Source organism: Cygnus atratus, chromosome Z (genome assembly GCF_013377495.2).
Source record: "Cygnus atratus isolate AKBS03 ecotype Queensland, Australia chromosome Z, CAtr_DNAZoo_HiC_assembly, whole genome shotgun sequence".
Taxonomy (NCBI): domain Eukaryota; kingdom Metazoa; phylum Chordata; class Aves; order Anseriformes; family Anatidae; genus Cygnus; species Cygnus atratus.
In genome coordinates this window covers 27,292,643-27,318,731 of record NC_066396.1, presented here as the reverse complement: position 1 = coordinate 27,318,731, position 26,089 = coordinate 27,292,643, and the positions used below count along the sequence as shown (strand labels likewise).

At 38.0% G+C, this 26,089-nt stretch overlaps 1 protein-coding gene across 2 annotated transcripts in view; it reads left to right on the top strand.

Annotated features, from left to right (window-relative positions):
- Window positions 1–26,089, top strand: part of TNPO1 (transportin 1) — a 62,367-nt gene that overhangs the window by 1,716 nt on the left and 34,562 nt on the right. For both annotated transcript variants that reach the window (XM_035565803.2, XM_050716532.1), the window contains 5 exons: window positions 2,337–2,412; window positions 16,465–16,614; window positions 20,525–20,631; window positions 21,679–21,812; window positions 25,819–25,900. In XM_035565803.2, coding sequence (XP_035421696.1) covers window positions 2,337–2,412; window positions 16,465–16,614; window positions 20,525–20,631; window positions 21,679–21,812; window positions 25,819–25,900 — 549 coding nt within the window. The remainder of the gene's footprint in view (window positions 1–2,336; window positions 2,413–16,464; window positions 16,615–20,524; window positions 20,632–21,678; window positions 21,813–25,818; window positions 25,901–26,089) is intronic.

Here is a 26,089-nt window from a genome sequence, read left to right as displayed (position 1 = left end):
CAGCTCAACTTCAAATAACCTGCTTTGTTTGTTGAAAAATAGCAGCGTAGGTGTTGGATGGGCAACATAGTAGATGTTGTCTGTCTTAAAGATGAGCAGAATCATTTTTAAACAAAAGTGCACTAAATTGATGTATGAAATTCTTAAATGTTAGTGGTAATTCCCTGCTGTGCTAATACACCTTACTTTCAGAGAGGTTCTTGTATGCAGGCCTGTAAAAAGCAGAGCAGTGGCACACTTTATTATTGTATTACATGATAGTTTGGAAAAAATGTTTTAATACAGCTTGAACAGGTCATGACCTGTAATTTTAAATAAATAAATATTCTTTCAGTCCATTTGTGATAGGTGTTGTATTGTAGGGTGCTACCTATTAACATGCCCAAGCAGGATGGTGATTAATGGTTTCAAATTTGAAGTACTTTCAGTCGATAATTTAATGTAAGATTATCAGTGTACTCTCTTGTGCTTTTTCATTATGACACAGTTCTGATATTTAGGTGCTCAGAACTCAAATATAATAAAGTGGGGAGCACGGGTCAGCCAAAAACCTTTGTTAATTTAAGTTACGAATCAGTAAGGCTTTCAAACATTTGTCAGATGAAGAAATTAACTTTCTTTTTTCTTCCAAGAAAAATTTAATATAGGTGAAGAAGTTGTTGGGGAAAATATGGCCTATTAGCTATTCTTTGATTCCTAGACTGGTGAGGTGTATTCTAATTTAATACTGCTATTTGAGTTCTTTCTGCTTGCTTCTGCTGCTGTTTCATGTTTGAGCCATTTTGATGTGCAGTCGTTAGTAATGTTCAACTGACTGCTTCGGTGGTCATGTTTCTGAATTGTGGAGAAAGTAAAAAATTTACAGGACACAGTACCCTACTTTTTGGCTCCTGAAAGAGCTGTTAGGCATGGCACCTAATCTTTGGATGTGTGTTTTATCATTTCTAGGCACCACGTGGAACAGTCAGTATTACTTTCACTTGGCATGGCCATCCTTCTGTTTACACTCATCTCTTTTGTTTCACAACAAAATAACTTGTGGCTGTGATAAGTGTGCTTTACTCTGTTACTGAGTGGTGAGAGGACAGACTTCTCTAGCAAAGTTAATACTTGGTGCAAACAACCTAAATATCTAAAAATGAAGTTTCTTAAGTTTGTGTTTGAGACTAGCTAAACTAGTTGTTGGTCATTAGAAGGAAATGGATCCTTTAGAACTGTAAGGGACCTAATGGGCCATGGAGACCTAACAGATGAATTTGGTTAAGGTTTTACCTAATTTGAATGCTTAGAGGTTCAGCTAAATTGCAAATGAAGTCAATGCAATGCATGTGAATCAAGCACTGTTCTTCAGAAACTAATTTTTTGCTGAACGTCTTGATTGTGTAAACCTACTAGGTATCGTCAGTATGTCAGTAACTTGAAGATGATGCTGCATATTTATGACTTACAATACTATTGTTGAGCAGCATATCAGTTAATACCAGGGTGCAAGAACAGGGTACAGGGAGAATGCCAGATCACTTTTCCAGACAAACAGCACAGAATACTTGGAAGTTTGAGCCAGAAGAAACGGTAAATTTTAGAAAAACAGCTACATACCTTCACAGCTCTTCAGAAACATAATAATTCTTATTGTAGTTTCCCCAAGGACATAGTGAAGAGGTTGGTATTGCTAGTAAGACACTCGTTCAGACAGCTGACACTAGAAAACAGGTACGTATATGGAAGAACAGTTCTCTGTTACTTGTTTGAGATGGTGGATAAGAATAAACTAGTTACAAATATCCAGGCATTTACAATTAAATTCTCACTACTGAGAGCTCAGGCTGCAGCTAGTTAGAGTTATTTTTTTAAAAAAAAAAGTTTGTCTAATATTAAGAAAGTGAATAGCATTAAAATAAAACAGCTATTTATGATTTTAATAGGCTAAAGTGATTTTATTTATGGTGGAGAAAAACAAGAAATGTATTGTGGGATTGTGTCTCAGTGGATTCCTTAGTTTGGCGGGCTTCTGATTGTAAATACTGAAATTCAAAACTATACAGAAACAAATTTTTAATGGTTTTAAAAATATTTCTTTAAGAATCTTTTAACTTCTGTTTATGTCCCTGGATTTTATTTTTTTTCAGATTTTACCACAACTAAAAGGTATTGCTTCATTATGAAGACTGCAGACTGTCTTCAGATTGTTCTTACTTGGAATATTTTAAGCTTTTATATACAACTGTTTAAAATGACACAGTAGCACACAACAGATTTAATAATAATTGTATCTGGAAAGCTATAAAAGCTGCATGTAGAAGATTTCGCTTTTCCTTAACAGTTTCTCTCTTCAGAAACTAGAACAACTCAATCAGTATCCAGATTTCAACAACTACCTGATTTTCGTTCTTACAAAGTTAAAGTCTGAAGGTGAGTTCTTGAGATATGGACTGTTTTATTCTGTTTCTATTTTTCACTTGTTTGGTTTTTGTTTTCTTTACCTTGAAAGAAATAAGAAGCTGATTCCTGCAGTCGGTTTGCTGGTTTGTGGATCTCAATAGTCTTTTGAGAACTTGTCCCCTCAGGAAACTTTGTGGTAAAATGTCTGGTAACTTACTGCTGCTTGTAGTTTCAAAGTTTTAGAATAGGTGCCACTCTGAATGTCCTATGAAATCTTATCAGAAGTGCTGGAGCATCATACTTCTCTGAGACTGTAGTAAAAATGGAATGAATTTGCTTCATGGTGATGAATTGTGACTGTAGACAACATAAAAACAAGCTGCTAGATCCAGTTAAAATCATCTAGTAATCAGCCTGCTAAACATTTTAAAGATCACATACTAGAGTTGTCTGAAGAGGCTGCCTGTCAGAACCTTCATCCTGAAGTCGTTCTTGTAAAATGGTGTTCTAGTTAATGCCTCCTTCCCCCCCAGACCCCCATCTCCCTGTCATTCTAGTAAAATGGAGTTAGAAATCTACTCCGTATTTACTGAGGGCTTATTCTTATGGACCTTAGTACATGCTCTGTATGGCATGCTACATAGCTTCTACCTGCTGGTAAATTCATGTGAAAGATTTTCTTTCCAGTGTACTACAGCTACTGATCTGTGAGGTCTTAACTAGTGAGAGATTTATTTCAGGACCTGTTTTAGCACGTGGCTTTTTTATGTTTGTCATTAATGACAAATCACAGTGCTTTTGGATCGTGTGCATAGGAAGTATTCCGATAATCTTTAAGGCCTTGTGGAAATCTCTGAAATTTGATAGAGTGCTTTCAAGACCTGAATCAGCCAAGATAATAAATTATTGAGCAAGTTGGTAGTGTAGTTGTAAAGTACCCAACACTTACATGTTAACGAATGTGGTACCATACTTCAATTGCTTGTGTGCTTTAAACCAGTAACAGAAAAATAAAAACACAAAGCAAGTCTGGTACTGGGATCTGGAATTTGTACAAAGGATATGGTGAGGAGGTTGCTTCACATCTTTCCTCTCAATATGTTTTCTAACACTGGTTAACCTGCTAATTTCCCCTTCTTTATTCTGCTCGCCGTTTGAGCTTGAGGTTCTAGGTACTGATGTATGTTTAATGATGTCAGGATCTCTCTAATGGATCTGCTTAGGTTATCCAATAATCTTTTTACCCCTTCTTAATGTTTACACACATTAATTTGTTTGGAATGGAATGAAAGGTAGGAGATGCTAATCATTACAAAACATTTGTTTTAAAGCCGTTACATTGCGGGGAGGAAACATTTATAATCTGGTGGGTTGAGGGAGGCAACCAAACTGAGAAGTAGCAAGTTAACTTCTAAGAAGAGCTGTCTAGGATCATCCTGCACAGATATCTCTCAGGTACATCATGTAGTCTTCCGTGAGACTACTGAGAAATATCTGTTGCTTCAGAGAAGATCTTGTCCTGCATCAGTCACGTTTTCAGTCATAATCTTTTGTCCAAGGCAGCTGATCTTCTTCAGCTTTGTATTTCAAGGCCAGGAAACTTTCAGATTATTGAAGGTGGGGCATGGTCCTTGGCAGCCTGCTTTAGGTGTCCCTGCTTGAGCAAGGGGGTAGGACCAGATGATCTTCAGAGGTGCCTTCCAACCTCAGCCATTCTGTGATTCTGTGTCATAATAGAGTCCAGTGGTGGTGTTTTTCACAGTGTGGTGGTGTTTTTCACAGCTAAGTTCCAAATATCTCATTACCTTGCTTAGATAAGACTAATGAGGGATAACAGAGGACTGTTGGCTGGTTTTGCTTTGAATCCAAGGGCCAGCAGCTCTCCATCCCTTAGTATTCCTGCGAAGTAAGGTAAAGAGACTTTTAGAACTGCTATTACTCTTGCATCCTCTTGGAACAGTAGGGGAAATGTGATGGACCCTGTCTTCATTACAACTGGGAAAGTATTCTTTCACTGTCTATCCTGAGGAGGTTTCTCCTGGCAATCTGTCCTACAAGTCTGTTGGCTAGAGAAGGGAAATAGTGTGCTTCATGACACAGCTGAGAGATCAGTGCTGTTGGAAGTCATGCTTTTCTTATGGCCATAACTTCCCAGCAAAAGGGCCCACAGAAGTAAGCTTCCAACATGACTGACAGTTTAGTCAGTGGAAATTAAAGTGGTCTGGTAGCTAGTGCATGGGGCAAAAAACAACTTGGTTTGATAGCAGGTGTGACTAACCTTTGATGGAATTTTTGCCACTGTTGAAACTGCTGTTTAGAAAACTGTACTTAAAGATGCATTTTAATCCACCATTACAGAATTCCTACGTTCAGGAGCTGTCATATAAGCGTATTTTAAGCACCTTTATTTTATTGCAACAAAGGTTGTACCAAGTTGTCGCCTTTTTTTAGTACCAGAAATATTACTTTCCAGTTGAAGGAAGTGTAACTTTATTTTCCCTTCCAGCCTTAGCTTTGTCCGAACAAAGTTCCTGTATCTGAATGCTTAAAACATGCAGGTTTTAGGTCTCTTGTGGTACTACTGCACATAATGTGGGTTTTGATTTGGTTTTGGTGTTAAACTTCTGTGAGCCTTTTTAAGCTGATAAAGGCTTGGATCTTCCTGAATACAGGTGTTGCCCTGCTGCAATTTATCAGTGGAAATATAAGGCCAGTCTTACAGCTAACAAATGCCCGAGCTTTTTTTTTCTTCTACTTGTTTGTCCAGACTTGCAATGCTATCTTCAGAAATGCAAATCCTGACATTATAAATATCATAGAATGTAAAAAAATGAATATCCAGGAAATAGCACGCTGTCCTGAAAGTCAGACAGTAGGCAAGCTGATGGAATAAAATATGATCCCAAATCATTGAAGGCTGAGGTATAGCTCTCTAGAAGATAACTCCCTAGAAATATGGTGCTCAGAGATCATCCTCAGTTCGGCAAGATGAAGTCTATATTAATTGAAAAGTGTTTGAAAGAAGCTTGTCTTTATTTGTAAATGAAAGTATCATTCAGATTTTCTGTTACTGTAGCTGTTTCTTCCTGGTTTGACAGGTATAAAGCCTGGCAGATAATGTAGTGGTGCTGTGCTCCCCTGGCATCTTTCTTCTTTTCTTTTTTTTAAGGTGTCCCCTGAACTGAGCTCAGAACCCTGTAAGCCTGTCTTCTGTAAATAAGTAACTTGCTGGAATGTGTGCGTATTACTACTGCTGCTTCCCAGATCCTTTTCTCTTTTTTTCCTTTTTTTTTTTTTGTGGTTGACTGAAATAGTCCAGAGTGTCATGTTGTTCTGTTGTTCTTTTCTTCTTTTCTTTCTGGAGCTTTCATTCTTTGTTCCAAGTCGTGTATCTAAATCCTCCTTTCCTTGCTTACATATTTCCTTCTGTAGTCACAACTCTGTTCCCTTGAAGGAAAGGACAAGAAAACATCTGAAAATTGAGCCTTCTTACTATCTCGCTGCAGATAGTCCTGGTCTCTAGTTATGGTGCTTTGAGGCACTTGTTCAAGACATCTGAAGCATGAGGCAGATCAGAGGAAGAATTTCTAGGTATCATAATACAGGTGGCTCAATCTGTAAGCAGAACTTCTGGGTTTTGTTTCAGACCTTACTGACGCAAATGATGAAATACCTCAAGTTTGTCTGTATCAAAACCTTAATTGGTTTATGCCTTCTGTAAGTGAATGTTTGATAGATACCTTGCCCCCCTCTTCCCATTGAAAACACACTGGCAAAAATAGCATCCTTCTTAATTGTCTGTGTTGGCTTTTGTAGAAAAATCCTTTCAATTCCCTGTGATTTTTTTAATTATTATTTTTAACCTATAATTACACCTTACTTTATCTTCTGCAGCCTTCTGAACTTTGTGAATGAGAGGATGATCAGGCTTACACTAAATTATCAGAAGGTGATGACCATTGTCATTCACCAATAATACTCAACTAATTTTCATGAATTCGACATGTCAGTTAGGGAGTGTTGACTGTCATAATTGTGGCATGATACTTGGTTGATGCAATGTTGTATCAGCATATTCTGAGATGACAGGGTGTGCTTACATCAGCAAAGACTACTCTGTTGCTTCCTGGCAACAGTTCTCTGTTCAACTATGAAGAGAAACTACATTGCAACTTTATAATCTCTGTGGAGGATGCCCACTATGTTTACACTTGTATCCATGCCAGAATAGGGTCTTCACAACTCAGAGACAGCAAAAAGCAAAGTTGTCTTTATAATGTGTCAGAACTACTGTGGTATTCTACGAGGCCTGATGTGGCCTTCAAGATGGTGGATGTTTTATATAAGAATTGGAAGAACCGAAGTTGTGTCAAAGCTTACCACTTCTTAGGTAAGATTTGACATACCTAATACCTCTTTATATTGTGAAAAAAGAACGTGACTACTAATAAAAGTTCTAGTTAAAAAAACAAATAAGTCCTTTCTCAGATCTGTCTTTTATCCTGCTTAGACAAGCAACAGAAGTCATTGTTAGTTTATGGATAGTGTCTCTAAAGCCTTGAGTTGGGTTCCTTCTACTTTGTCCTTTAGATTCACTGCTGTGCTTTTTGCCAGGATCTAGGCTAATGGCAGCATACCTTGAGACAAACACATAATGGCCCTGATATCATTCTGCTGGCCCATGTAGCCATAGTTATTTATCCTGTTGCGTCACACTAGGGTATAATCTGTCTACAGAGATAACACTAGTGAGACCAAAGATTGGAGTTCCCACTTCAGGATGGGCTGAAGAGTCAGTCACTAAAACGTGATCCAAGATCATAATCCAATGGACTTCGTATATGTGCAACAGGATAAATAGTTGAAAATAGAGCAGTGTCTCAACCACTGTATTTTCATGTGTCACTTCGTTATTCAGAGTACCTTACTTGCTCATGGAGCATTACCATGGGAAGGTTTGTTAGTATTTTTCCTGTCCATCCTCCCCAGCCAAAGTTTGTTTCAATAGAAGATGCCACACATGGTAGCTTATTTTCTATTAATAATGACACTAATGATTCATCTAGGTCTGCAGGCGGAATTTGGAATGGCTTTTCCTAAACTATTACCAGGATCCAGAGTGGTTCTGTAGGTTTAAAGTGAATATTTTCTGATAAGTGCTGGAATTCAAATATAGTCTGGCCAGTAGTTTTCATTCCATTATAGATTGACTTAGCATGTTGGTGTTGAAAGATCTTTGAAGCTGAGTAAGAAAAGGCCTGTGTGAGATCATGTGTTGATTAACCAGCTTTCAGTTTCAGGAAGGTATTTTTGATGAGCAGGATTAAACCAGAAAAAGGTGTTTTTTAAATTAAAACAACACCTCCACCCCCAAAAAATCACCCACAAAACCCATCATCCATCATGATGTCACTTAAATATACTAAAATAGCTATCAAGGAGTGAATCTGATATCTGATGGGATTAAAATTCAGAATTAAACTCAGATTAATGTATCCTTACTTAGAATTTAAAGTGCTACACAGAATGTATAGTGTCATAGTGAAACAACAGTGAAATATTTTCCCCTTAAATTCTGATATATTGAGAATTAAAATAAATAAATAAATCCCACCTCGGTATTAGAATCAATGCAAAAAGTAATTGAGGTGCATACGTTTCTTAAGGGAAACCAACTCATGAGATGATTAATTTTGTCAGATCAGAGCACTGAAAACTGCATGCTTTTTCACCTATATGGCAGCTAACTCCTCCTTTCTGTGCCCCCACAGGGGTATTGTAATACAGACTTCAGTAAAATGTTTCTCCTAAGCAGTTTCATGGCATACATACCATAGGTGAGAAATGACAGATCTATTTATTTTTTTTCTTTTAAGAGTCTTGAAAGAAACTTTGAAGTTACCAGTGGATTGTGTTATGTGATTCAATGGTTCAGGAATGCTTTCTTGGAAATCCTTATTGTGAGCATCCAGAATCAGAGTATGGGATCTCTATTATTATCTCTTTTCTTATTCCTGAAACCCATGTAAGGAAAATACTGAGAAAGAGCAGGTACAGTAACAAGTTCATTGACTGTAAGTACCTGTTTTCTAACCCAATACCCTGATATGCTTACGTTGGTGTAGGCTCTTCAAAGGTGCTGTTCATTGCAAGCAAAGTCATTTTGGGAGGAGAAATCTTAGAATTTCTGTTTTCTCTGAATAGTATTATGAAAAGAAAGGACAGAATTTCTCAGGCTTTCCCTTGATTATTAAGGCTATCAAACTTTTTTTCTTCTTCTGAAGTTCAGGTGGTCTTTAGTGTATGGTCTGTTTTGGCTCCAAAAAAAACGTGGCTTTATTTCTGGGGTAAGTGGGAAGTATTCAGCCATCTCTTTAAAGTCTTACCTTAGTATGTATCTCAAAAGCTGAATGTAGTCTGCTACAAGGGGCGTTTATTTGTATACTTCTGTTAAGTCATACTTTCTTACTCAGTGACATTTGCTTTGTTGCTTCTCACGTCAAAGCATACTTAAAAAGCCAGTACCCACCATCCCCATGTGGTGTTTCCCTAGAGAAGAGGGAAGATATTGCTGGTGTGATTTCTAAGTGTACTTCTGTCCACCAAGTTGTAGTGTTTGCTTCAGTGCAGTTCTCAGGTGCTTGAGACTAGCGTGTCTTCTGCTGTGGTTTTCATCCTCTCTTTGTTAGAATATACATGTGTGGATTGCTTTAAAAAAAAAACTAAGTGACTGAGATGAGAGTAGTGTTATTCACTTTGCAGATGGTGATACACTGACTATAAGCGTGGCTTATATTTTGCCCTCTTACTCCTGTAATATTGGCAACTTTAACTGTTAGGGTGTAACTTCTATTTAAAAGGAAAACTGCTCAGTGTGCTCATTTTGCTCTCAAAGCTGTTAAGGCTTTTTTAGAAATAAGCTCATGCTGTGTGTTTTAACTACTGGTGTGGATTTAATATGTGCAAATGCAAAATGTTCTAAAAATCATCACAAGTGTCACTCTTGTTTGTGAAGATTTCTGATCCATTTTTGAGAAATAGGCTGTGTTGTAACAGCTAAAACCAAGAAAATAAAGATCCTGACAGCGCAGTGTCATGAGACAAGATAAATGTTGTCTTTAGAGTGACAGGTACAGAAATACCTTTATGAGCTTTACAGCAGGAAAAAAAATTCTTTTTTTTTCCCCTGGGATTTTAAGTAACCTTAAGTATAATACTTTAAGCTTAAAGTGGTATGGTACACTATCCAGTCAGAAACAAGATTGGAGATGTTTCAAAACATTCAGTGTATCTAAGTATGTTAACAACCCTGAAATGTAGTGGCTGGTCTGAAATTAATCAGTGCTCAGTTGATTCCTGTGAGTCACAGAAAAAAAAAATGACACAATTGCCTAACTATAGGAACGTCTGTAAGATACCAAAACAAGGCTGGAAGTGTTCTGCTGGAAGTGTTGCATATTTATTGCTTAAGTGGCAACAGCCATGCTTCTGAAGATCGTGTTGTAAATAAAGCTGAGCTGTTAAGAACATGGGAAGAGTGTTGAACTGCTGACCAAAAATTAATTTATTGGTTAGTTATACAATTTTTTTTCATTCTAACCAATAATGGCCACGGGTCGAACAGTGCAAAAATTTGTACATCTCTATAGGCTTGCAAAACCACAAAAGTTTTAAAGAATTCTCTGGTTTCACTGTTCTTTTCAGCTTCTCTATTGTATCCCCACAAACTGGTTGTCTCAGCTCTTTAACGCCATTTTATGCATCGCCTCCTGATCCAGCAGTTGAATTGGTGCTAGAATTCTACCAAAGAACAGAAGAATCCTTAATACCAAATGGAAATTCAGTGTAAGGAGAGAATGATTTGCTACAATATCCCAAACTCTGTAACAAATACAGGATATTGTTGCAGTTGTAGAACATCTAAAGACTATCATCCTCTGTCTCTTCTGTTTGTCTGTACCTTAGCACTAATTCAAGTGCATTGGAAAAAGAAATGATGAGCTTTGTGATGGAAGCGACCTAGCCAGTCTTTGGCAATGAATGAATTAGGAATTAGAGTAATTAATCTCTCTGAAGAAATTGCTTGGTGAGATGAATGGAAGTTTATTCACTCTCTGACTATATTGAAGGCGAACATGACATCTATTATATGAATAGCTGTTGGAACACAAGGATTAATAGGATCAATGAAATAAGGCCTTGTTATCAATTCTGGTAATTCCGAATACTGTTCAGACTATGAAGTGAGTATTGGGAAGTACAAAATAAGATACCCAGCAACACTGGTGTTGTATACTAGGCCATGCCATGCATTGGAAGTTTTGGCCACTTCTGCTGTCTACATTCTGTAGGTATATCTTAACAAAAAATTGTGTTTGCAGGCACATACAGGTCTCTGTTATAGAGACAAACTACTTTGTTTTTCTGAGACTTCCTTGCCAGGAAGGCTTCTTCCCCTGTAATGAGTAACTAGTTCATTAAGGCAATCTTCTGTCATTTTTATTTCTTGAACGTGCACTTGGCATATTTTCTTCCTCTTCTGTCTGACCTTTCTGTACACTTGAACTCGTATTTTGTTTGATATTTTAGGTTGCATTCTGGCAAATGGCAGTGTAGGGTTTTGGCACTAGTGGGAGTGTTCTTCCTAAATAGATGTGCATCAGCCTGCAATAAGAAATTAGGGAGCAGATACATGCTTTTAATTCAATACTCCTTTATATAGTTTCTTTTGTTATTATTACTTGAGAAATTTAACTTTTTTGTTTTACTCTTTGCCTTCACAAGAGTTCTCACTATGAGCAAAGTGACTGATCTGCTATTTAGAATGCTAATTAAAATGAGACTGTATCTAAGAAGCTTTAATATGTGGCTGTGCTGATTCTCTTCTTCCAAGTCATTTGAAATCCATCTTCAGCCTCCTTATTCTCCAGTTTCTACTTCAGATTTCCACAGTCACCTTTCCTTGTGGAGGGAGGAAAATGAGAGAAAGCTTGGAGTGTCTATCATTTAGAATCATAGAATATCCCAAGTTAGAAGGGACCCACAAGGATCATCGAGTCATTTAGAGCAATTCAGTTGGAAGGGACCTACAAAAATCATCTAGCCCAACTGCCTGACCACTTTAGGGCTAACCAAAAGTTAAAGCGTGTTATTGAGGGCATTATCCAAATGCCTCTTGAACACTAACAGGCATGGAGCATCAGCCACCTCTCTAAGAAGCCTGTTCCAGAGTTTGACCACCCTCACAGTAAAAGAATTTTTCCTCATGTCCAGTCTGACCCTCCCCTGGGTTTGTGCTGTTCCCACATGTCCTGTCATTGGTGACCAGGGAGCAGAGGCTAACACCTCCCTCTGCACTTGCCCTCCTCAGGAAGCTGCAGAGAACAGTGAGGTGATCTCTCAGCCTCTTTTTCTCCACAATAGACAACCCACGTGTTGCAAGATATGACTTCCAGCCACTACTATCTTCCAGCTTTTACAATTTTTGTTGCCCTCCTCTGGACACATTCAGGTACCTTAACATCCTTTCCTTATTCTTGAGCCTAGAACTGCACGCAGCATTCAAGGTGAGACCACACCAATACTAAATATAGTGGGAGAATTTGCCTTTCTTGACTGGCTGGTTATGCTATGTTTAATGCACCTAAAATGGAGTTTGCCGTCTTGACTTCTATGGCACACTGCTGGCTCTTGACCATTGTGGAATGCTTAAAAATTCTCTGAGACTTAAAGCTTGCGAGTCAGAATTGCCCGTGCAGTAGTAGATCCTCTGGTTAAGAGAAGAACATCCTTCTGATCACTTGGAGTTAGGTGAATGCTTTTTCCTTGGAGATACTGAAATAAAAATACATTCTGTTGAATCTATACCTGCTTGAATGGTCGCTGTGTGCTGTTTCAGATGAAGCAACCAATTTCACTAAGAAGGAATAGCATTGCTCAGTCAGGTGCTGCAGGGCTAAGCTGTCATAAGCTGCCTATACTGAGCTGAATGCAGACTGCAGCCATTATTGGTACTTATGACTCTGTCATGACACTGTTGTACCTGAATAACTTGTGAAAGCAGAACGCACAGCTGAGTCAAACCTGAATGGGGTTCTGAAGTGTAAGAATTGCCATTTAAAAGGAGGAGAAAGGATTTCAAAATGCTTCGCAAAAGCAGGAGTAATTCTTGGCTGGTTTTGGAAGTCAGTTTTTATTAGCATCAGACATCTTGACTGTGGGATCAAGATGTACTTTTACATGGCTTTTCAGATTGCTTGTAGGAAAGATACTCAGCTCCGAGGGTAGGAAAAATACAGTGTGTACTATTATTACTGGTATTTTTTTCTGTGTTCCTCTCCAATTAGCGTTAAAGGGGTGGCATTGTTACTTGCACACGAACAGTGTGAGAATCGATAACTGGCATTCCTCTTATAGGGCTAGATTTGGCTTCACGGGAGTGGTGAGTTAATCAATTGCACCTGCCTCAGCACTGCAAGATAACCCACTGAAACTGTTCTGACGTCGTCATAACATATCACAGCAAGTCTGCTTTCTGACAATCTACAAAGAGGTGGTGGTGTTGCTTCTTAGGAGCCATCACAGCCTAGATCAGACACCAACACCTACCCTCAAGAGTAGGAGAAACCATTTTTGATCTGTAATTCTATGAAGAATAATAAACACTCTTTAATATGTATCTGCGTGACATCTTGTCCACTCAGGCAGAACACTACCCTGACATCATGGCACCCATGTCTACTTCTATGGATATTTTACTGGTCAGAGTAAGAGTCTATAAATCATTTTACACAGTCATATGTTTCATATGTTTTTTTGCATGGTAGTCTTTTTCTTAACTCGGTTGGACTTTCAGGTGAACTACAGAAGATGCACTGCTTTCACATATATACCCAGTATCATACACGTTCTGATTAGAGGAAATGTGTTTATTTAAGGGCACAATCTCATTCTTTAAGGCTAGTACAGCAGTGCTTTTAAGTACTGTTTTTTAAGTACTTTGTGAGCCATTAAAACCTTAAACTAGTACTACAGCCTTGCAAGGGAGTTGAAAACTTGCTCAAAACCACATAATATTTGAATAGCTATATTGTGAAGTGAGGTAAGGTGAATGGGGGATCTTCTGCTGATTAATTTGGCAGTGAAGATGACATCAAATGCTAGAGGTCTGCTTCACTTCCCTTTTTTCTTGTACTGTATGTTCTTGTCCACTCTATACTTCAGGGCTGACTGAGATAGGAGGCAAGACTGCAATCTCTTTTGATGGCTGAAGCATATGGCTGACAGAACTTAGCACAAAATCTATGAAGACTGAAGAGTGTCTTACTCAGCTCTTAGGCCATCTGCTTGTAATCTTGGTGTTACAGCAAAAACTCCTCAGACCTATATTATTGTTTTCTGACAGTGTAGTTGTTAAGTTGTTGAATGCCCTGAATTCCTTAGATATCTTCATGCAGTGAGGTATCAGAATGTTTTTTTCTCAAACTAAGATTCTGACTGTGGTGTGGTTTTTAAAATGCCTGAGCGTCAGATTCTGTGTTGCTTCTGTAGCTTAAATAGTCAGGGTCTGTTTAGTAGTCTCTTTGGCCCGTCTTTGTGATCTGTTTGCCACCTCTCAGCATGGTGATAATTGGCTTTGTTTTTTGTCTTGAATCTTTCTGCTTTTCTTGCTTCTTGTTCTTTGCCATTTGACAGAGATGTGACTTCTGGTATGAATCCCTTGCAATCTTTGCAAGTCTGCGATAAATGTTTACTGTGAAAAATAGTCTTTCTATCCTTATCTTATCTTGGCTAAAGGAATGGATTTGAGATACTTGATACTGCTGCACTCCACAGGATGCTCCATAAGGCAGTACTTCAGCAGCATTTTTCTTAAAGGCAGCCTTGATATTTATTTAAACCAGATGGCTAATCTGAGAAATTTCTTAGTAACTGTATCTTTGCTTGGTTAAATTGAAGCTGTTGTTTTGTCACTTTTGCAATCATGTTCAGGCATACTAAAGGACAACTGTTTTTCCTTAATGGAGTGTTTAGTATTTTCTGGCTAATATTAGTTTATACTAATAGCAGCTAACATATCGTGTCTAATCAGACCTTGGACGTAACTCTGACCTCCTGCACCCCTAAGAAGATACTGCTGGCAGATAAAAGAGTGAGCAATTATTGTATTGTGTCTAACTGGTCACTAAGATGATGCATAAATTGTGGCTTGCAAGGACTTTAAATCACATGGGAATTAAAGAAGGACTCCTCTGGCTTCTGTCCTGGCCAAACGCATAGGCACAATTTTAATTGCTTACGGAGCACTGGATTTCTTGAAGATCTGCTGTCAGTGGATTGCAGTTATGTAAAGCAGTCAGAGTTTGATACATAAAATTGGTTTAATAGTAGATGTAGAGATTTTACTTTTAATTCAGTAAGTATTTCAGTCAAAACTGAAGCTGATCATGCATTCAAATGGGAACTTCTTTCTGTAGGTCATTCTCTAACAGAATTTTGTTGATGATATCTTCAAATTGTTGAAAAAAATGATGGAATTATTTGGTTTGACTTGCCAAGTAGTAGTTATACTGTCTGGCACAAGTCATAACCAAGTTCTGTGGTTGTGAAAAGCTTCTCCACTCATCTAGTCTCCATTTAAAATAGCAAACACTCTTTGCCCCTCCTTTTTCATTCTCCCAGAAAATTTGTTGGCCCTTGAAATGCTGCTACACTATACAAATGAAACAATGTGGGTTTTTTGTTTGTTTGCTTGTTGTTGTTTTTTTTTTGTACTAGTTAAAGTTTGATGGTACTTAAAACCTATGGTGTAGGTAAAGTTGCATAATTGTTTCAAATACTTATTTAGTGTGTGGCTTCCTGGTTTATAATAATGAGTTCTATACCAAAGCTGTGTTTTTGAATCAATACATTTATAGTTACAAAGCATGAAAAATAATGCTTCTTCAGGAAAAATGAAATATGAACATAGAAAATAGATTAAAGAGTGCCTGATGGCTTTCTGGTTTTGGAGCTTAAATAAGATAAGTTGATTAAAATGAGCTTTAATTTCTAATCAACCAAGCAAAAAAACCCTGTCCTGAGAAGGGCTGCTTCTGTTTTAATTAGCCCTGATCATAACAAAAGTGTCTGACTGCCAGATGTTGAAGACATCGGGGTGTACTGAGAGTACTATGTTGTGATGCAGTAACTTTAATGTTAAAATACTTTATTTTTGAAAAGTGCATATCTTACTTTACTTATCTTTATTCTATCTGGATATTAATCATTTTGAAAACCTACAATAGATCTGTGTGAAAACTGTAATTCTGGTTGCAAATAAACCTTGAATATTCTTATTTCTTGCCCAGGTCAGGGCTATGAACAATAGCAAAAAAAAAATTCAAACATGTGACTAAAATACTAATTAAAATTACCTTTATGTGCTGTTTAGAGTTGCTGTAAATGTAAAGGTTCTTATAGTATAAACTTTCTTTATAGAACATTCAGATTTCACTTTCAGTGTGTTTTAGAAGTAAAACTAAGTTATTCATTCTCATGAAGAACCAAGCACAAGCCTACTCCAATATAACTGAAAGGTCTCAGCTGTTCTTTTTCCATTCTTCCTGTTATTGCAGTAATTTAGAGGAATACACAGGAAAAAATAACTCAGCGAACTCAAACTTGAACTGAAACTCAAGGTGGTCTTAATTTGAATTTTTACTCTGTTTAGGTCCGTTCTGGTAGCTTTTTTTCTTACAGTTTGCACTATGTAACACCTGTTAACAGTGTTTAAAGCCTTTTTTGTCTCCATCTTAGTTATTAATTTAATGGGTCAGTAGAACAGCTGGTATCTGAAGGGAGTTCAATATTCTGTAGAAAAATAAAACGCTATTTCTCAGGGAGTAGAGTTTTTTCTCTTACCCTGTGAATTCAGATCTATTCCCTGCCTATATCTAGAAAACTGTATCTCAAAATGTTGAATAGGCAATACTAATAGTCTAATTTTGAATAAATGGAACTACTGAATTCTACTGAACTACTGAAATCTGCCTTATTCTATGAGCTGATTGAAGGTTGAATGTAACTTATTTTCTGTTGCAGATGAACCAACACGTTCCTTGAGTGGTCTTATCTTGAAGAATAATGTAAAAGCACACTTTCACAACTTCCCAAATGGGGTAACTGACTTCATTAAAAGTGAATGTCTGAACAACATTGGTGATTCCTCTCCCTTGATTAGAGCTACTGTAGGTGAGTTTGCTCTTACTGATATCGGTAACATTTTCAGTATGCAGAATATATGAGTTGGAGCCTCACTAGAAGGCTAAAGAGTTATTAAACTCCAGAAACTGTTTGCTTCTGGTAATTGTTGCAACTTCAGAATGTTTCAATGCAGATATTAATGTTCAGTATGAATATGTGCAAGTTGGACTTATTTTTGCTTCCTGTTTTCTTAAGTTGATTTAGCAATTCAGTTCACATCTCTTAAAATATAACTAAAATAAGTTTACTTAAATCTACTAAAACTCAGCTCTTTGCTGTTTTTTGTACCTGAAAATAGGAACAAAGGTCTGACTTCAGAACTATTTCAGCACTCCATTTGCTTCAATTAAATACTTATGTAGCTGCTTTCTTTTCCTCCCTCCCCACCCATGTATGCACATACATTCATACCCCTTCAGGGAATCATAATTACTGTACCATGTGTGACATACATTCACATAATGAGCTTCTGCTTTTAAACACCTCTTCTAGAAAACAGTAGATAAATTGTGGTGATTAGGACATCATCTACAAGTGTTTATTTTTTTTTTTTTGCTACATGAAGTTCTGATTTCCTAACTGTTTTAGTGCGCCTCTTCCATAAAATGTTGCAAGTGTGCATTATTGTTATTTTTATAAGCAGAGGGTTTTTTTCCTGTCTGCTCTTTGAGAATATGATTTTCCTGAATTACTACAGCCACTGCAGTAATTCTCCTTGTCCGCTCCAAAAAAATAGGAAAAAAAAGTAAAAAAGCATTAACGATATAGATGATTACAAAAGGAAGAAAGAGAGCATGTGCCACTTCAGAGGAAATTCAGCTCATATTAACTGATTCCTGTTGGCTCAGCAAGCATATAAAATAATCTACCAGTTACTGCTCCGTTAGAGTCACTTGATTTTGTTTTTATCTGTTCTATAGGATTGCTTCCCTGGACAGCTCTATTATTTACTTTGGGCTAGAGGAAAAATGCCCATCTCTTAGTTTTTGTTTTTTTGCTGTCTCATCACTTTTGAAGCTGATTTACTGTGATTTTTATTAATGCCTCATTTCCTTAACAACAATAGAAACTTTCAGGCTAGAGGTTGTGCTTACTATTTGTTCATAGGAATTGTCAGTGTCGTACAATGGAACTGTCTAAAGGAGATATTCCAGCTCCATTTGGAGTGCTGTCTTAGGGCTGTTCCATGGTTTGGTGGTGGTTGCTTTTCTGTAGGGGTTGTTTATTTGTTTTCAATCAGTTCTTTGATTTCTCCTAGTAAAAAATAGTTTGTGGATTAATAGTTAAATTACTGTTGAGCTTTAAGGGATCTTTGCAGGGATTATTCAGTCAGGTACAAACTCTGAAGATGCATACCAAGTGATCAGCTGTGAGCATACATATGTAAGGATTCCTATTTAGCACATGCTTTGCACCTTCCTGTGTGAAGTAAAGACTTCTGTCTTAATAGTGATCTTGGTCCAATACCCACCAGTGACTTGATATCAGCAAGGTGTAAATGTGTTACTACCTACCTACACAGCTTATTAGCATATGAGCTGGCATTTACTAGTCAGAGCTGCTCGTTGAGATGCGTAGTTTTTTGCTGTTCAAGCACAATCAATTTAATGGGACAACCATAACTAAGATCTCTGTAATTCTGAGAGGAAAACAAGCACATACAGCAGCATCAAAATACCATCAGGGAAGTAATGCAGCCTTCACTCCTTTGTGGTCTCTGGTATCTGGTGCTAACCAGACAAAAGCTAATACCTTTTGATCAAGGTGGAGGCAAGCTGATAAATTCTCTTGTCAGAAGTCATCTCACAGAAGAGAATGAACACAGCAATAGAGTCGGTTTTAGAACAGTGACTTAAGATTGAATAGTAAATGTGTTATTTTTTCCTCACTTAGTGTTATGCTTTTTTTAACCCCAACATGAGTAACTGTGCAAAACTTCTACGTTCAGTGTAGTACAGATCTTAAAAACCCTCAAGACAATGTTAAAATACGGATTCAAATTTAAAAAGGACTGCTGCATGTGTTGAGGACCCACCAAGTTAACCAGGAAATAAATGCATCTATTTAGAAGGTGTTTGACTATTTTTAGAACTTCCCAGGAATTCTGGTTTGGTCAGGACTGTACCTTGGTCAGGTCCTGCTTAAAAGCAAGCAAGTGAAATAGTTTGATTAAGTGGCAGGACTGAAGAGCTTCACTGTAGAAAGGAAATGAAAGTTAATGATTATTCTGTGTGGGGCAGTTTTGTCATGAAGTTTGGCTTTTTAGAATTAAGGAGTTCAGAAATCAGATTTTTAGGAGCTACAGAGGCAAAACACCACCTGGAAGAAAAAAAAAAAAGCCTTCCCCTGTTCTGTTATTGGCATGAAAGTACTGAAGCATAGCTGCTTTTACTTCATACTCATTTTTTTTTATGGTAGAGCTGGTGCTATAAATTAGGGTTGTATATAATTGAAATAATGAGAAAATGATGCTGTCATGACAACTGCACTTCTGTTTTTAACGAATTCTGACATCCCTCTGGACTTTCTCATAAGTTGGGCTAATAGCTGCAGCTAATGTTATATTTCACATTTGTCAAGTGAAATAGCAGCAGATTCGTAGTGGTGATGTGAAGTTCATTACACATCAAAGACCGTCTTTTAAAGATATTCAGTTTCAATTTATAAACTCGCAGCTTAGAATGTTGGTCAGAAGGAGAGGCCCGCTTTAACTCTCAGGTCTTACTCAAACCTGTCAAAAGTCAGAAATTACTTTGTGACGTTCAGTTTAATTGCATGAGCCAGCAACGTGCCCTTGCTGCAAAGACTAATGGTATCCTGAGCTGCATTAGCACACATATTGCCAGCAGGTCAAGGGAGGTGAGCCTTTCCCTCTCTTCCGCACTGGTGAGGCCACACCTCAAATACTGGATTCCTCAGGTCCAGGAGAGACATTAGCATACTGGAGAGAGTCCAGCAAAGGGCCACAAAGATAGTGAAGGGACTGGAGCACCTCTCCTCTGAGGAAAGGCTGAGAGAGCTGGGGCTGACTGGTCAGCCTAGGGAAGGAAGAGAAGGTCCAGGGATCTCCATGTCTGTAAGTACCTGCAAGAAGGGTGCAAAGAAGACAGAGCCAGGTTGTTTCCAGTGGTTCCCAGTGATGGGATGAGGCATAACTACCAGTATTAGTAGTGAATTATGCTGACTTTTAAATTTTGACTTGTATAAAGTCTGTACTAGTTCTTAAGCAGCCTTCCCTGTCCTTGTCTTCTGATTTGTTTTTCTTGGAATTTCTGTGTGTACTGGAAATGGAATTAGTGACTCATTGGCCTGTCCTATCTGTTTGCTGGACCTGAGTCAGCCAGCCTCCACAGATGGTCACTGGATGACCTGCCATAGTATGAAAGCTCTTAACAGGTTTTTCACTCTTAACATGTTTCCATAATGGTTTATATAAACATGGTTAAGTTGTGTGTTCACAACTTGACTACTAGGTTATAAGTTTGTTGAATAATGACAACCATTATGAAGTACTTCCTTTGTTCGTGCTTCTGTATCATAAGAGCTAATTTAAGGTGGATTCTCTGTTTACTGGAGGTCAGGATTTTTACAGTGCTTTGTAATTTTACAGTCAAACCTGTCTTAGTGTTTGGACATGGTTATTTCCTTAACTGGAATTACTTTCTGCCTTAGTTCTCAAGTCTGAGCCCTTCATGGTAGGAGGAAGAAACAACCAACGTTTGCATTTCAAAGCCGTTCAAATATCATTCATAATTAAATCTACTTCCTATCTCTGTTTGCCATTTCTTAATTCCTTTCTTCTTTGAGAAGACGGGGGAGGGTGGAGAGGGGGAGATGAAAAAAGTGTGAAACGTGAAAATGAAATCTCATTTCCCGCATTCCTCTGTGATTCACTTAGGCATTCTGATAACAACCATTGCCTCAAAAGGGGAGTTGCAGAATTGGCCTGAACTCTTACCAAAGCTTTGCAGCTTGTTGGATTCTGAGGATTACAATACTTGCGAGGTAAGGAGACTTACTTTGAAATAGATTATCTGAAATTGATTATTTTTGTCTCTTCATATATACCGTTTATATGAATAGTATTTTCTGTTTATACGTACATACATATATAATCTCTTCAGATAACAGTGGCTCAAAGTTGGTACTTCCTATTCTACCTTCATTCCTTGTTCTCAACGTTCATTCAAATGAATGTTTTCTTTGCATAAAAGCAGAATAAGGCTGCAGATGGATAGTTGGTAGCGTCTCAGATGGGAAGTGTCCATAAGTTATGCTCTGTGGTGCCTAATCATTTAGGCATTACCAAGTTGACCTTGACTCTTCTTTCTTAAATGCTTCAGTTGTTCATCGTTCATATAACTTCATCTGGAAAAGTGATCTGTCATTGCTGTATCAGGCTAGTGTGAAGTGAACTGTTTCTTCAGTGTATGTGAAGAAAAAGAATTAAATACCAACCTAAGTGTTATAAACCAAGGAAGAAAAAAAGTCTTGTCTGATTTAAAAATAAAAAATAAACTGTGATCACAACTTCAGTTATTTGATATTGTCTCCATAGGTATGTGAAGCATTTTGTATAAAATAACCCTTAGAGATAGAATGATGGTCCAAGGTATCATGCTGTTACATAATGTTTTAGTGCTGTTTTCCCAACAAAAAGGAAAAAGCACTTAAAAGTGAGACTCAAATAGACCATCATACATACAGTTCTGTTTTACCCTGTAATAAAATCATATATAAATAAAATCAGATACTCCTGCACCAGGTTGTTTTTTCAAATAAGAAACAGCTTTTGAGCATTTTTTAAGATAAAATTAAATAAATTAATATTGCATGCTAAAATGAAAATTAGCACTTGTCAACCATTTGTCCAGCTTGAGAGCCTACAGATGAAAGTGTTAGAGGATGAAAGCCTTCAAGGATGTTTCAATTTTACTCTACATTTAACTTACCACATTTACTGTGGTATTGTGCTGAAATTACCTGTTCTGACATATAGCTTTCTTCAGAATGTGAAAGAACAGTTGTATGGTTTGTTTGTGTTTTAAACAGGGTGCATTTGGTGCTCTTCAGAAGATATGTGAAGATTCTGCTGAAATATTAGATAGTGATGTATTGGACCGACCATTAAATATCATGATCCCTAAATTCTTGCAGTTCTTCAAGCACAGCAGTGCAAAAATAAGGTAGGTTTATATCTTGTACTACAGTTCTATGTTAAAGATATTATTTAAATGAGCAGCAAGGTTGATGTCTTGTAGATCTATTCAAAATAGTCTAATTTGAAAAAAAAAAAAAAAAAAAAAAACAACCACAAAGTATATTAAGTTCTAAACACTGCATTAAATTTTTCATAGTAGGCAACATGACAAAAGGAACACTTTGATATGCAAAATCATGGACTGTAGATTTGGAAGATGTATAAAAGTGGAGGTTGATCTATTAACCCAGCAGACTAGCATGAAAATTGTTCATGCATGGAATCTCTGTGCCATTTGCTTGTTCAGGATCATTTGAAAAAACTATGTTGCATGCCTCATTCGTTTTGAAATGACTACAGCAATGAGAGAGTCAAGAAATCATTTGCTGATAATTTCTGAGTTCTTTCAGGAGAATGTTTCTGCTTTTTTCTTCTAACTGCCCTGAAACTTATAAAGCTTTATATCTTTCAACTGGGTCAAATTAAATGGGTTCATCTTTTCACTTGAATACTATATTAATTTCTTCTAAGTAACATAAGTATGGCCAAAAAAAAAAAAAAGGTTCAAGAATTAACTTGTTACTGCTAGTATTTATCAACAAGAGTGGTAGCTTTTACCATGAAGTAAGCCAGCCATGTACCCTTGCTCAAAGAAGGTTAATGGTATCCTGAGCTGCATTAGCCAAAATATCACCTCAAGGGAGGTGAGCCTTTCCCTCTACTCCTCACTGGTGAGGCCACAGCTCAAGTACTGTGTCCAGCTCTGGGTCTGACCTGTGTGATCACAGATCAGGTACAAGAGAGACATTAGCATACTGGAGAGAGACAGCAAAGGACCACAAAGATAGTGAAGGGGCTGGAGCACTTCTCCTGTGAGGAAAGGCTGAGAGAGCTGGGACTGTTCAGCCTAGGGAAGAGAAGGCTCAGTGGGAATATCATCAATGTGATAAATACCTGAAGGGAGCATGCAAAGAAGACCGAGCCAGGCTCTTTCTAGTGGTGACCAGTGACAGGACGAGAGGCAATGGATAGAAACTGGAACACAGGAGGTTCTATCTGCTCATCAGGAACTACTTCCTTCTATGCCTGTGACAGAGCGCTGGCACAGGTTGCTCCGAGAGGTTGTTGAGTCTCCCTCGGAGATCTCCAAACACAACTTGGACATGTTCCTGGCAACCTGCTCTGGGTGTCTGGCTTGTGCAGTAGGTTGAATGAAACCAGATGAATTCCAGAGGCCCCTTCTTCTAGGGAATGATTCTGCAGGAATTCTGTGGATACTGGGATTCTGAGCATTTCTGTGAAATGTATTTCTTGAACTCCTATTTGAAAGTTGTGTTTGCGCACCTTAAGGACTGTAACTCTTTATTGTCAGCACTAGTAGGTGGTGAAGATTAAAAGGACGAGTAGAGAAACTAGAGATTTATCCTAGAATCACAGAACAGCTTGGGTTGGAAGGGACCTTAAAGATCATCTAGTCCAACTCCTCGCCCCCACACACACACCATGGATCAGGGGTGTCTTTCACTAGATCAGATTTCCCACAGCCCTGACCAGCCTGGCCTTGAACACTTCTGGGGTGGGGTATCCACAGCTTTGGATAACTTGTTAGAATGTGTCACTGCCCTCACTGTGAAGAATTTCTTTCTTATACCTGACCTAAATTTACCCTTGTTCAGTTTCAGGCCATTACCCCTTGTCCTATCAGTACAGGCCATGATAAAATATCTGTCTGCATCTTTCTTAGAAGCCCTCTTTAAGTATTGAAAGGCTGCAGTAAGGTCTACTTGGAGGTGCTGGAGGCCCTCTGGCTGTGGCCATCCAGCCAGTTCTTGATCCCCTGAATCCATTAAATCTTTCCAATTTAGAGACGAGGATGTTGTGTGGGACTGTGTCAAAGGCCTTACAGAAGTACAGTTAGATGGCATCAGTTGCTCTTTACTTGTCCACTGATACAATCACTCCATCATAGAATGCTACCACATGGGTGAGGCATGATTTGCCCTTGGTGAAGCCATGCTGGCTGTCACAAATCACCTCCTCATCCTTCAGGTTCCTTGACATTGCTTCCAGGAGCATCTGTTCCATGATCCTCCCAGGTACAGTGGTGAGGCTGACCAGTGTGTAGTTCAGCCAATTCCCTCAGGACCCTGGGATGCATCTCATTGTGCCCCGTAGACTTGTATATGTTCAGGTTCATCAGGTGGTCTCGAACTCAATTGTCACTTACATTGGGAGAGACTTCATACCCCCAGTCCCTGCCTTGAGGTTCAGGGTCTTGAGAGATGTGAGAAGAGTAACTGCTAGTGAACACCGAGGCAAAAAACTGTTGAACCTCAGCCTTCTCTGTGTCTGTCACCAGTTCTCCAGTTTTGCTTATCAGAGGGTGTACATTCTCTTTAGTCATCTTTTTCTGGTTAATGTACCTGTAGAATCCCTTATTATTCTTTGCATCCCTTGCCAGCTCTAACCGTGCCTTGGCTTTCCTGATTCCATTCCCATACTCTTCCCAGGCCATGTGTCCCTGGCTTCCATTTCCTATGCATTTCCTTCTTACACCTCAGTTAGACCAGCAGGTTTAACCACTCAGGCACACAAGATTTCTGCCTTCCCTGCTTGATTTCCTACATGTGGGAATTGAGACCTCTGGAATTCTGTGGAAAGTGTCCTTAAAGAGCTGCTAGCTCTAATTAGTCTCTCTATCCCTAAGGACACATTTCCCAGGAAATCTCATACAACAATTTTTTTAACAACTGGAATTTTGCTCTCCTAAAATTCAGGGTCCTCACTTTACTCTTTGCCAGGCCCATATCCCTCATGAATTCCACTAGGGTATGATCACTGCAGCCCAGACTGCCTCCAGTCTTGACCTCTTTAATTAGCTCATCTGTGTTGGTGAGCGTCAGGTCCAGTAACACTTGTATGGTTGGGATATCCATCTTATGATAGAATTAAAATAAGATTTAGAAACTCACTGACCTGAAATAGATGCATGTTAAGACAAATACACAAAACATGAAATTGCACTTCTGAAAAAATAAGCTTAATGCTTGAATGCAGCTGGGAGAGATGGAAATTTTTTTTTTTTTTTTTTTTTTTTTTACTTTCCACATTCTACAGTTTCTTTAACTTTGTCTGCTTCACTATGTTTATGGCTTTGAGATTTTCTTAAACCAATTTCAAGGTTAAGGCAAGCTATCTTCTCAGCTGCAGCCTAATTTCAGTACATAGTGCTGAAGTATGAAGAATATTAGTAGTACCAATAACTGCCTTATATTTGTCCAACAGCTTTTGAGCAATGTTTTACGAGACTGTTTTCCAAGAAATGTCTGAGCAGAGTTTAAGTTTGGAGTATAAATACTTGAATGGATCTTGAAAGGCTTTTAAAGGTAGTTTTGCCTTTTGCCTTTACTTATAGAATTTGGTTTTTGCATCTCTGGGAATAAAAAAAGACCTGTAAGTAGTGCCTTTGCATGAGGTAGATTAGAACAGGTGTTTCAGTTGTAGTACATTTCTACCAGAAGTCTTCCAGTATGTATCCAACTGCAAGTGTATGTTTGTTCTAAGCTATAACTGTATTGTTGACACTTGGTCTCTTATACTTGATACTTAAAGATGAAGAAGGGCATGTTAAAATTTCACCATGTTGACTTTTATGTAATTGTTGATAGTGGAGGAGATCAATAATCATAATACGCTCAAAAAGAACATCCTTAGATGCTGCTAGGAACAAGTGTGCCAGATACAGTCATCCTGCTCTGGTTTTTATTTACTTTACATTCTGATATTTATTAGGTGTATTGGAGTATAAGGTGGTACTTAAAAATGTGATTTACTAGTTTTCCTTGGTAATACTGTAGATGAACAGACTTTTTTCAGTCTTGCTTCTAGGTGATCTTTGGTCAATGTGATTTGATTCTGATTTGTTTTTGATGCCTACGTACGGTTTCAAAAAAGGTTTTAAATCACAAAAATGTAAATTTTGATTGTTCTAGATCTCACGCTGTTGCATGCGTCAATCAATTTATCATCAGCAGAACGCAAGCTCTTATGATGCACATAGATTCTTTTATTGAGGTGGGTATGCATTCTTGGTGGTGGTTGGGGATTAAGGCAAATGAATGTCTGTTCTTTCAATAGCTTTGAATAATGTTCTACAACTGCCACTTATCTCTGGCTTACTGTTCTTAGCTTTATGTTTAACCTATGTGTTGAAGTTTTTGTATGCTTGTGTGCCGAGTTGATTAGTCTAGGCAGTCTCTTACA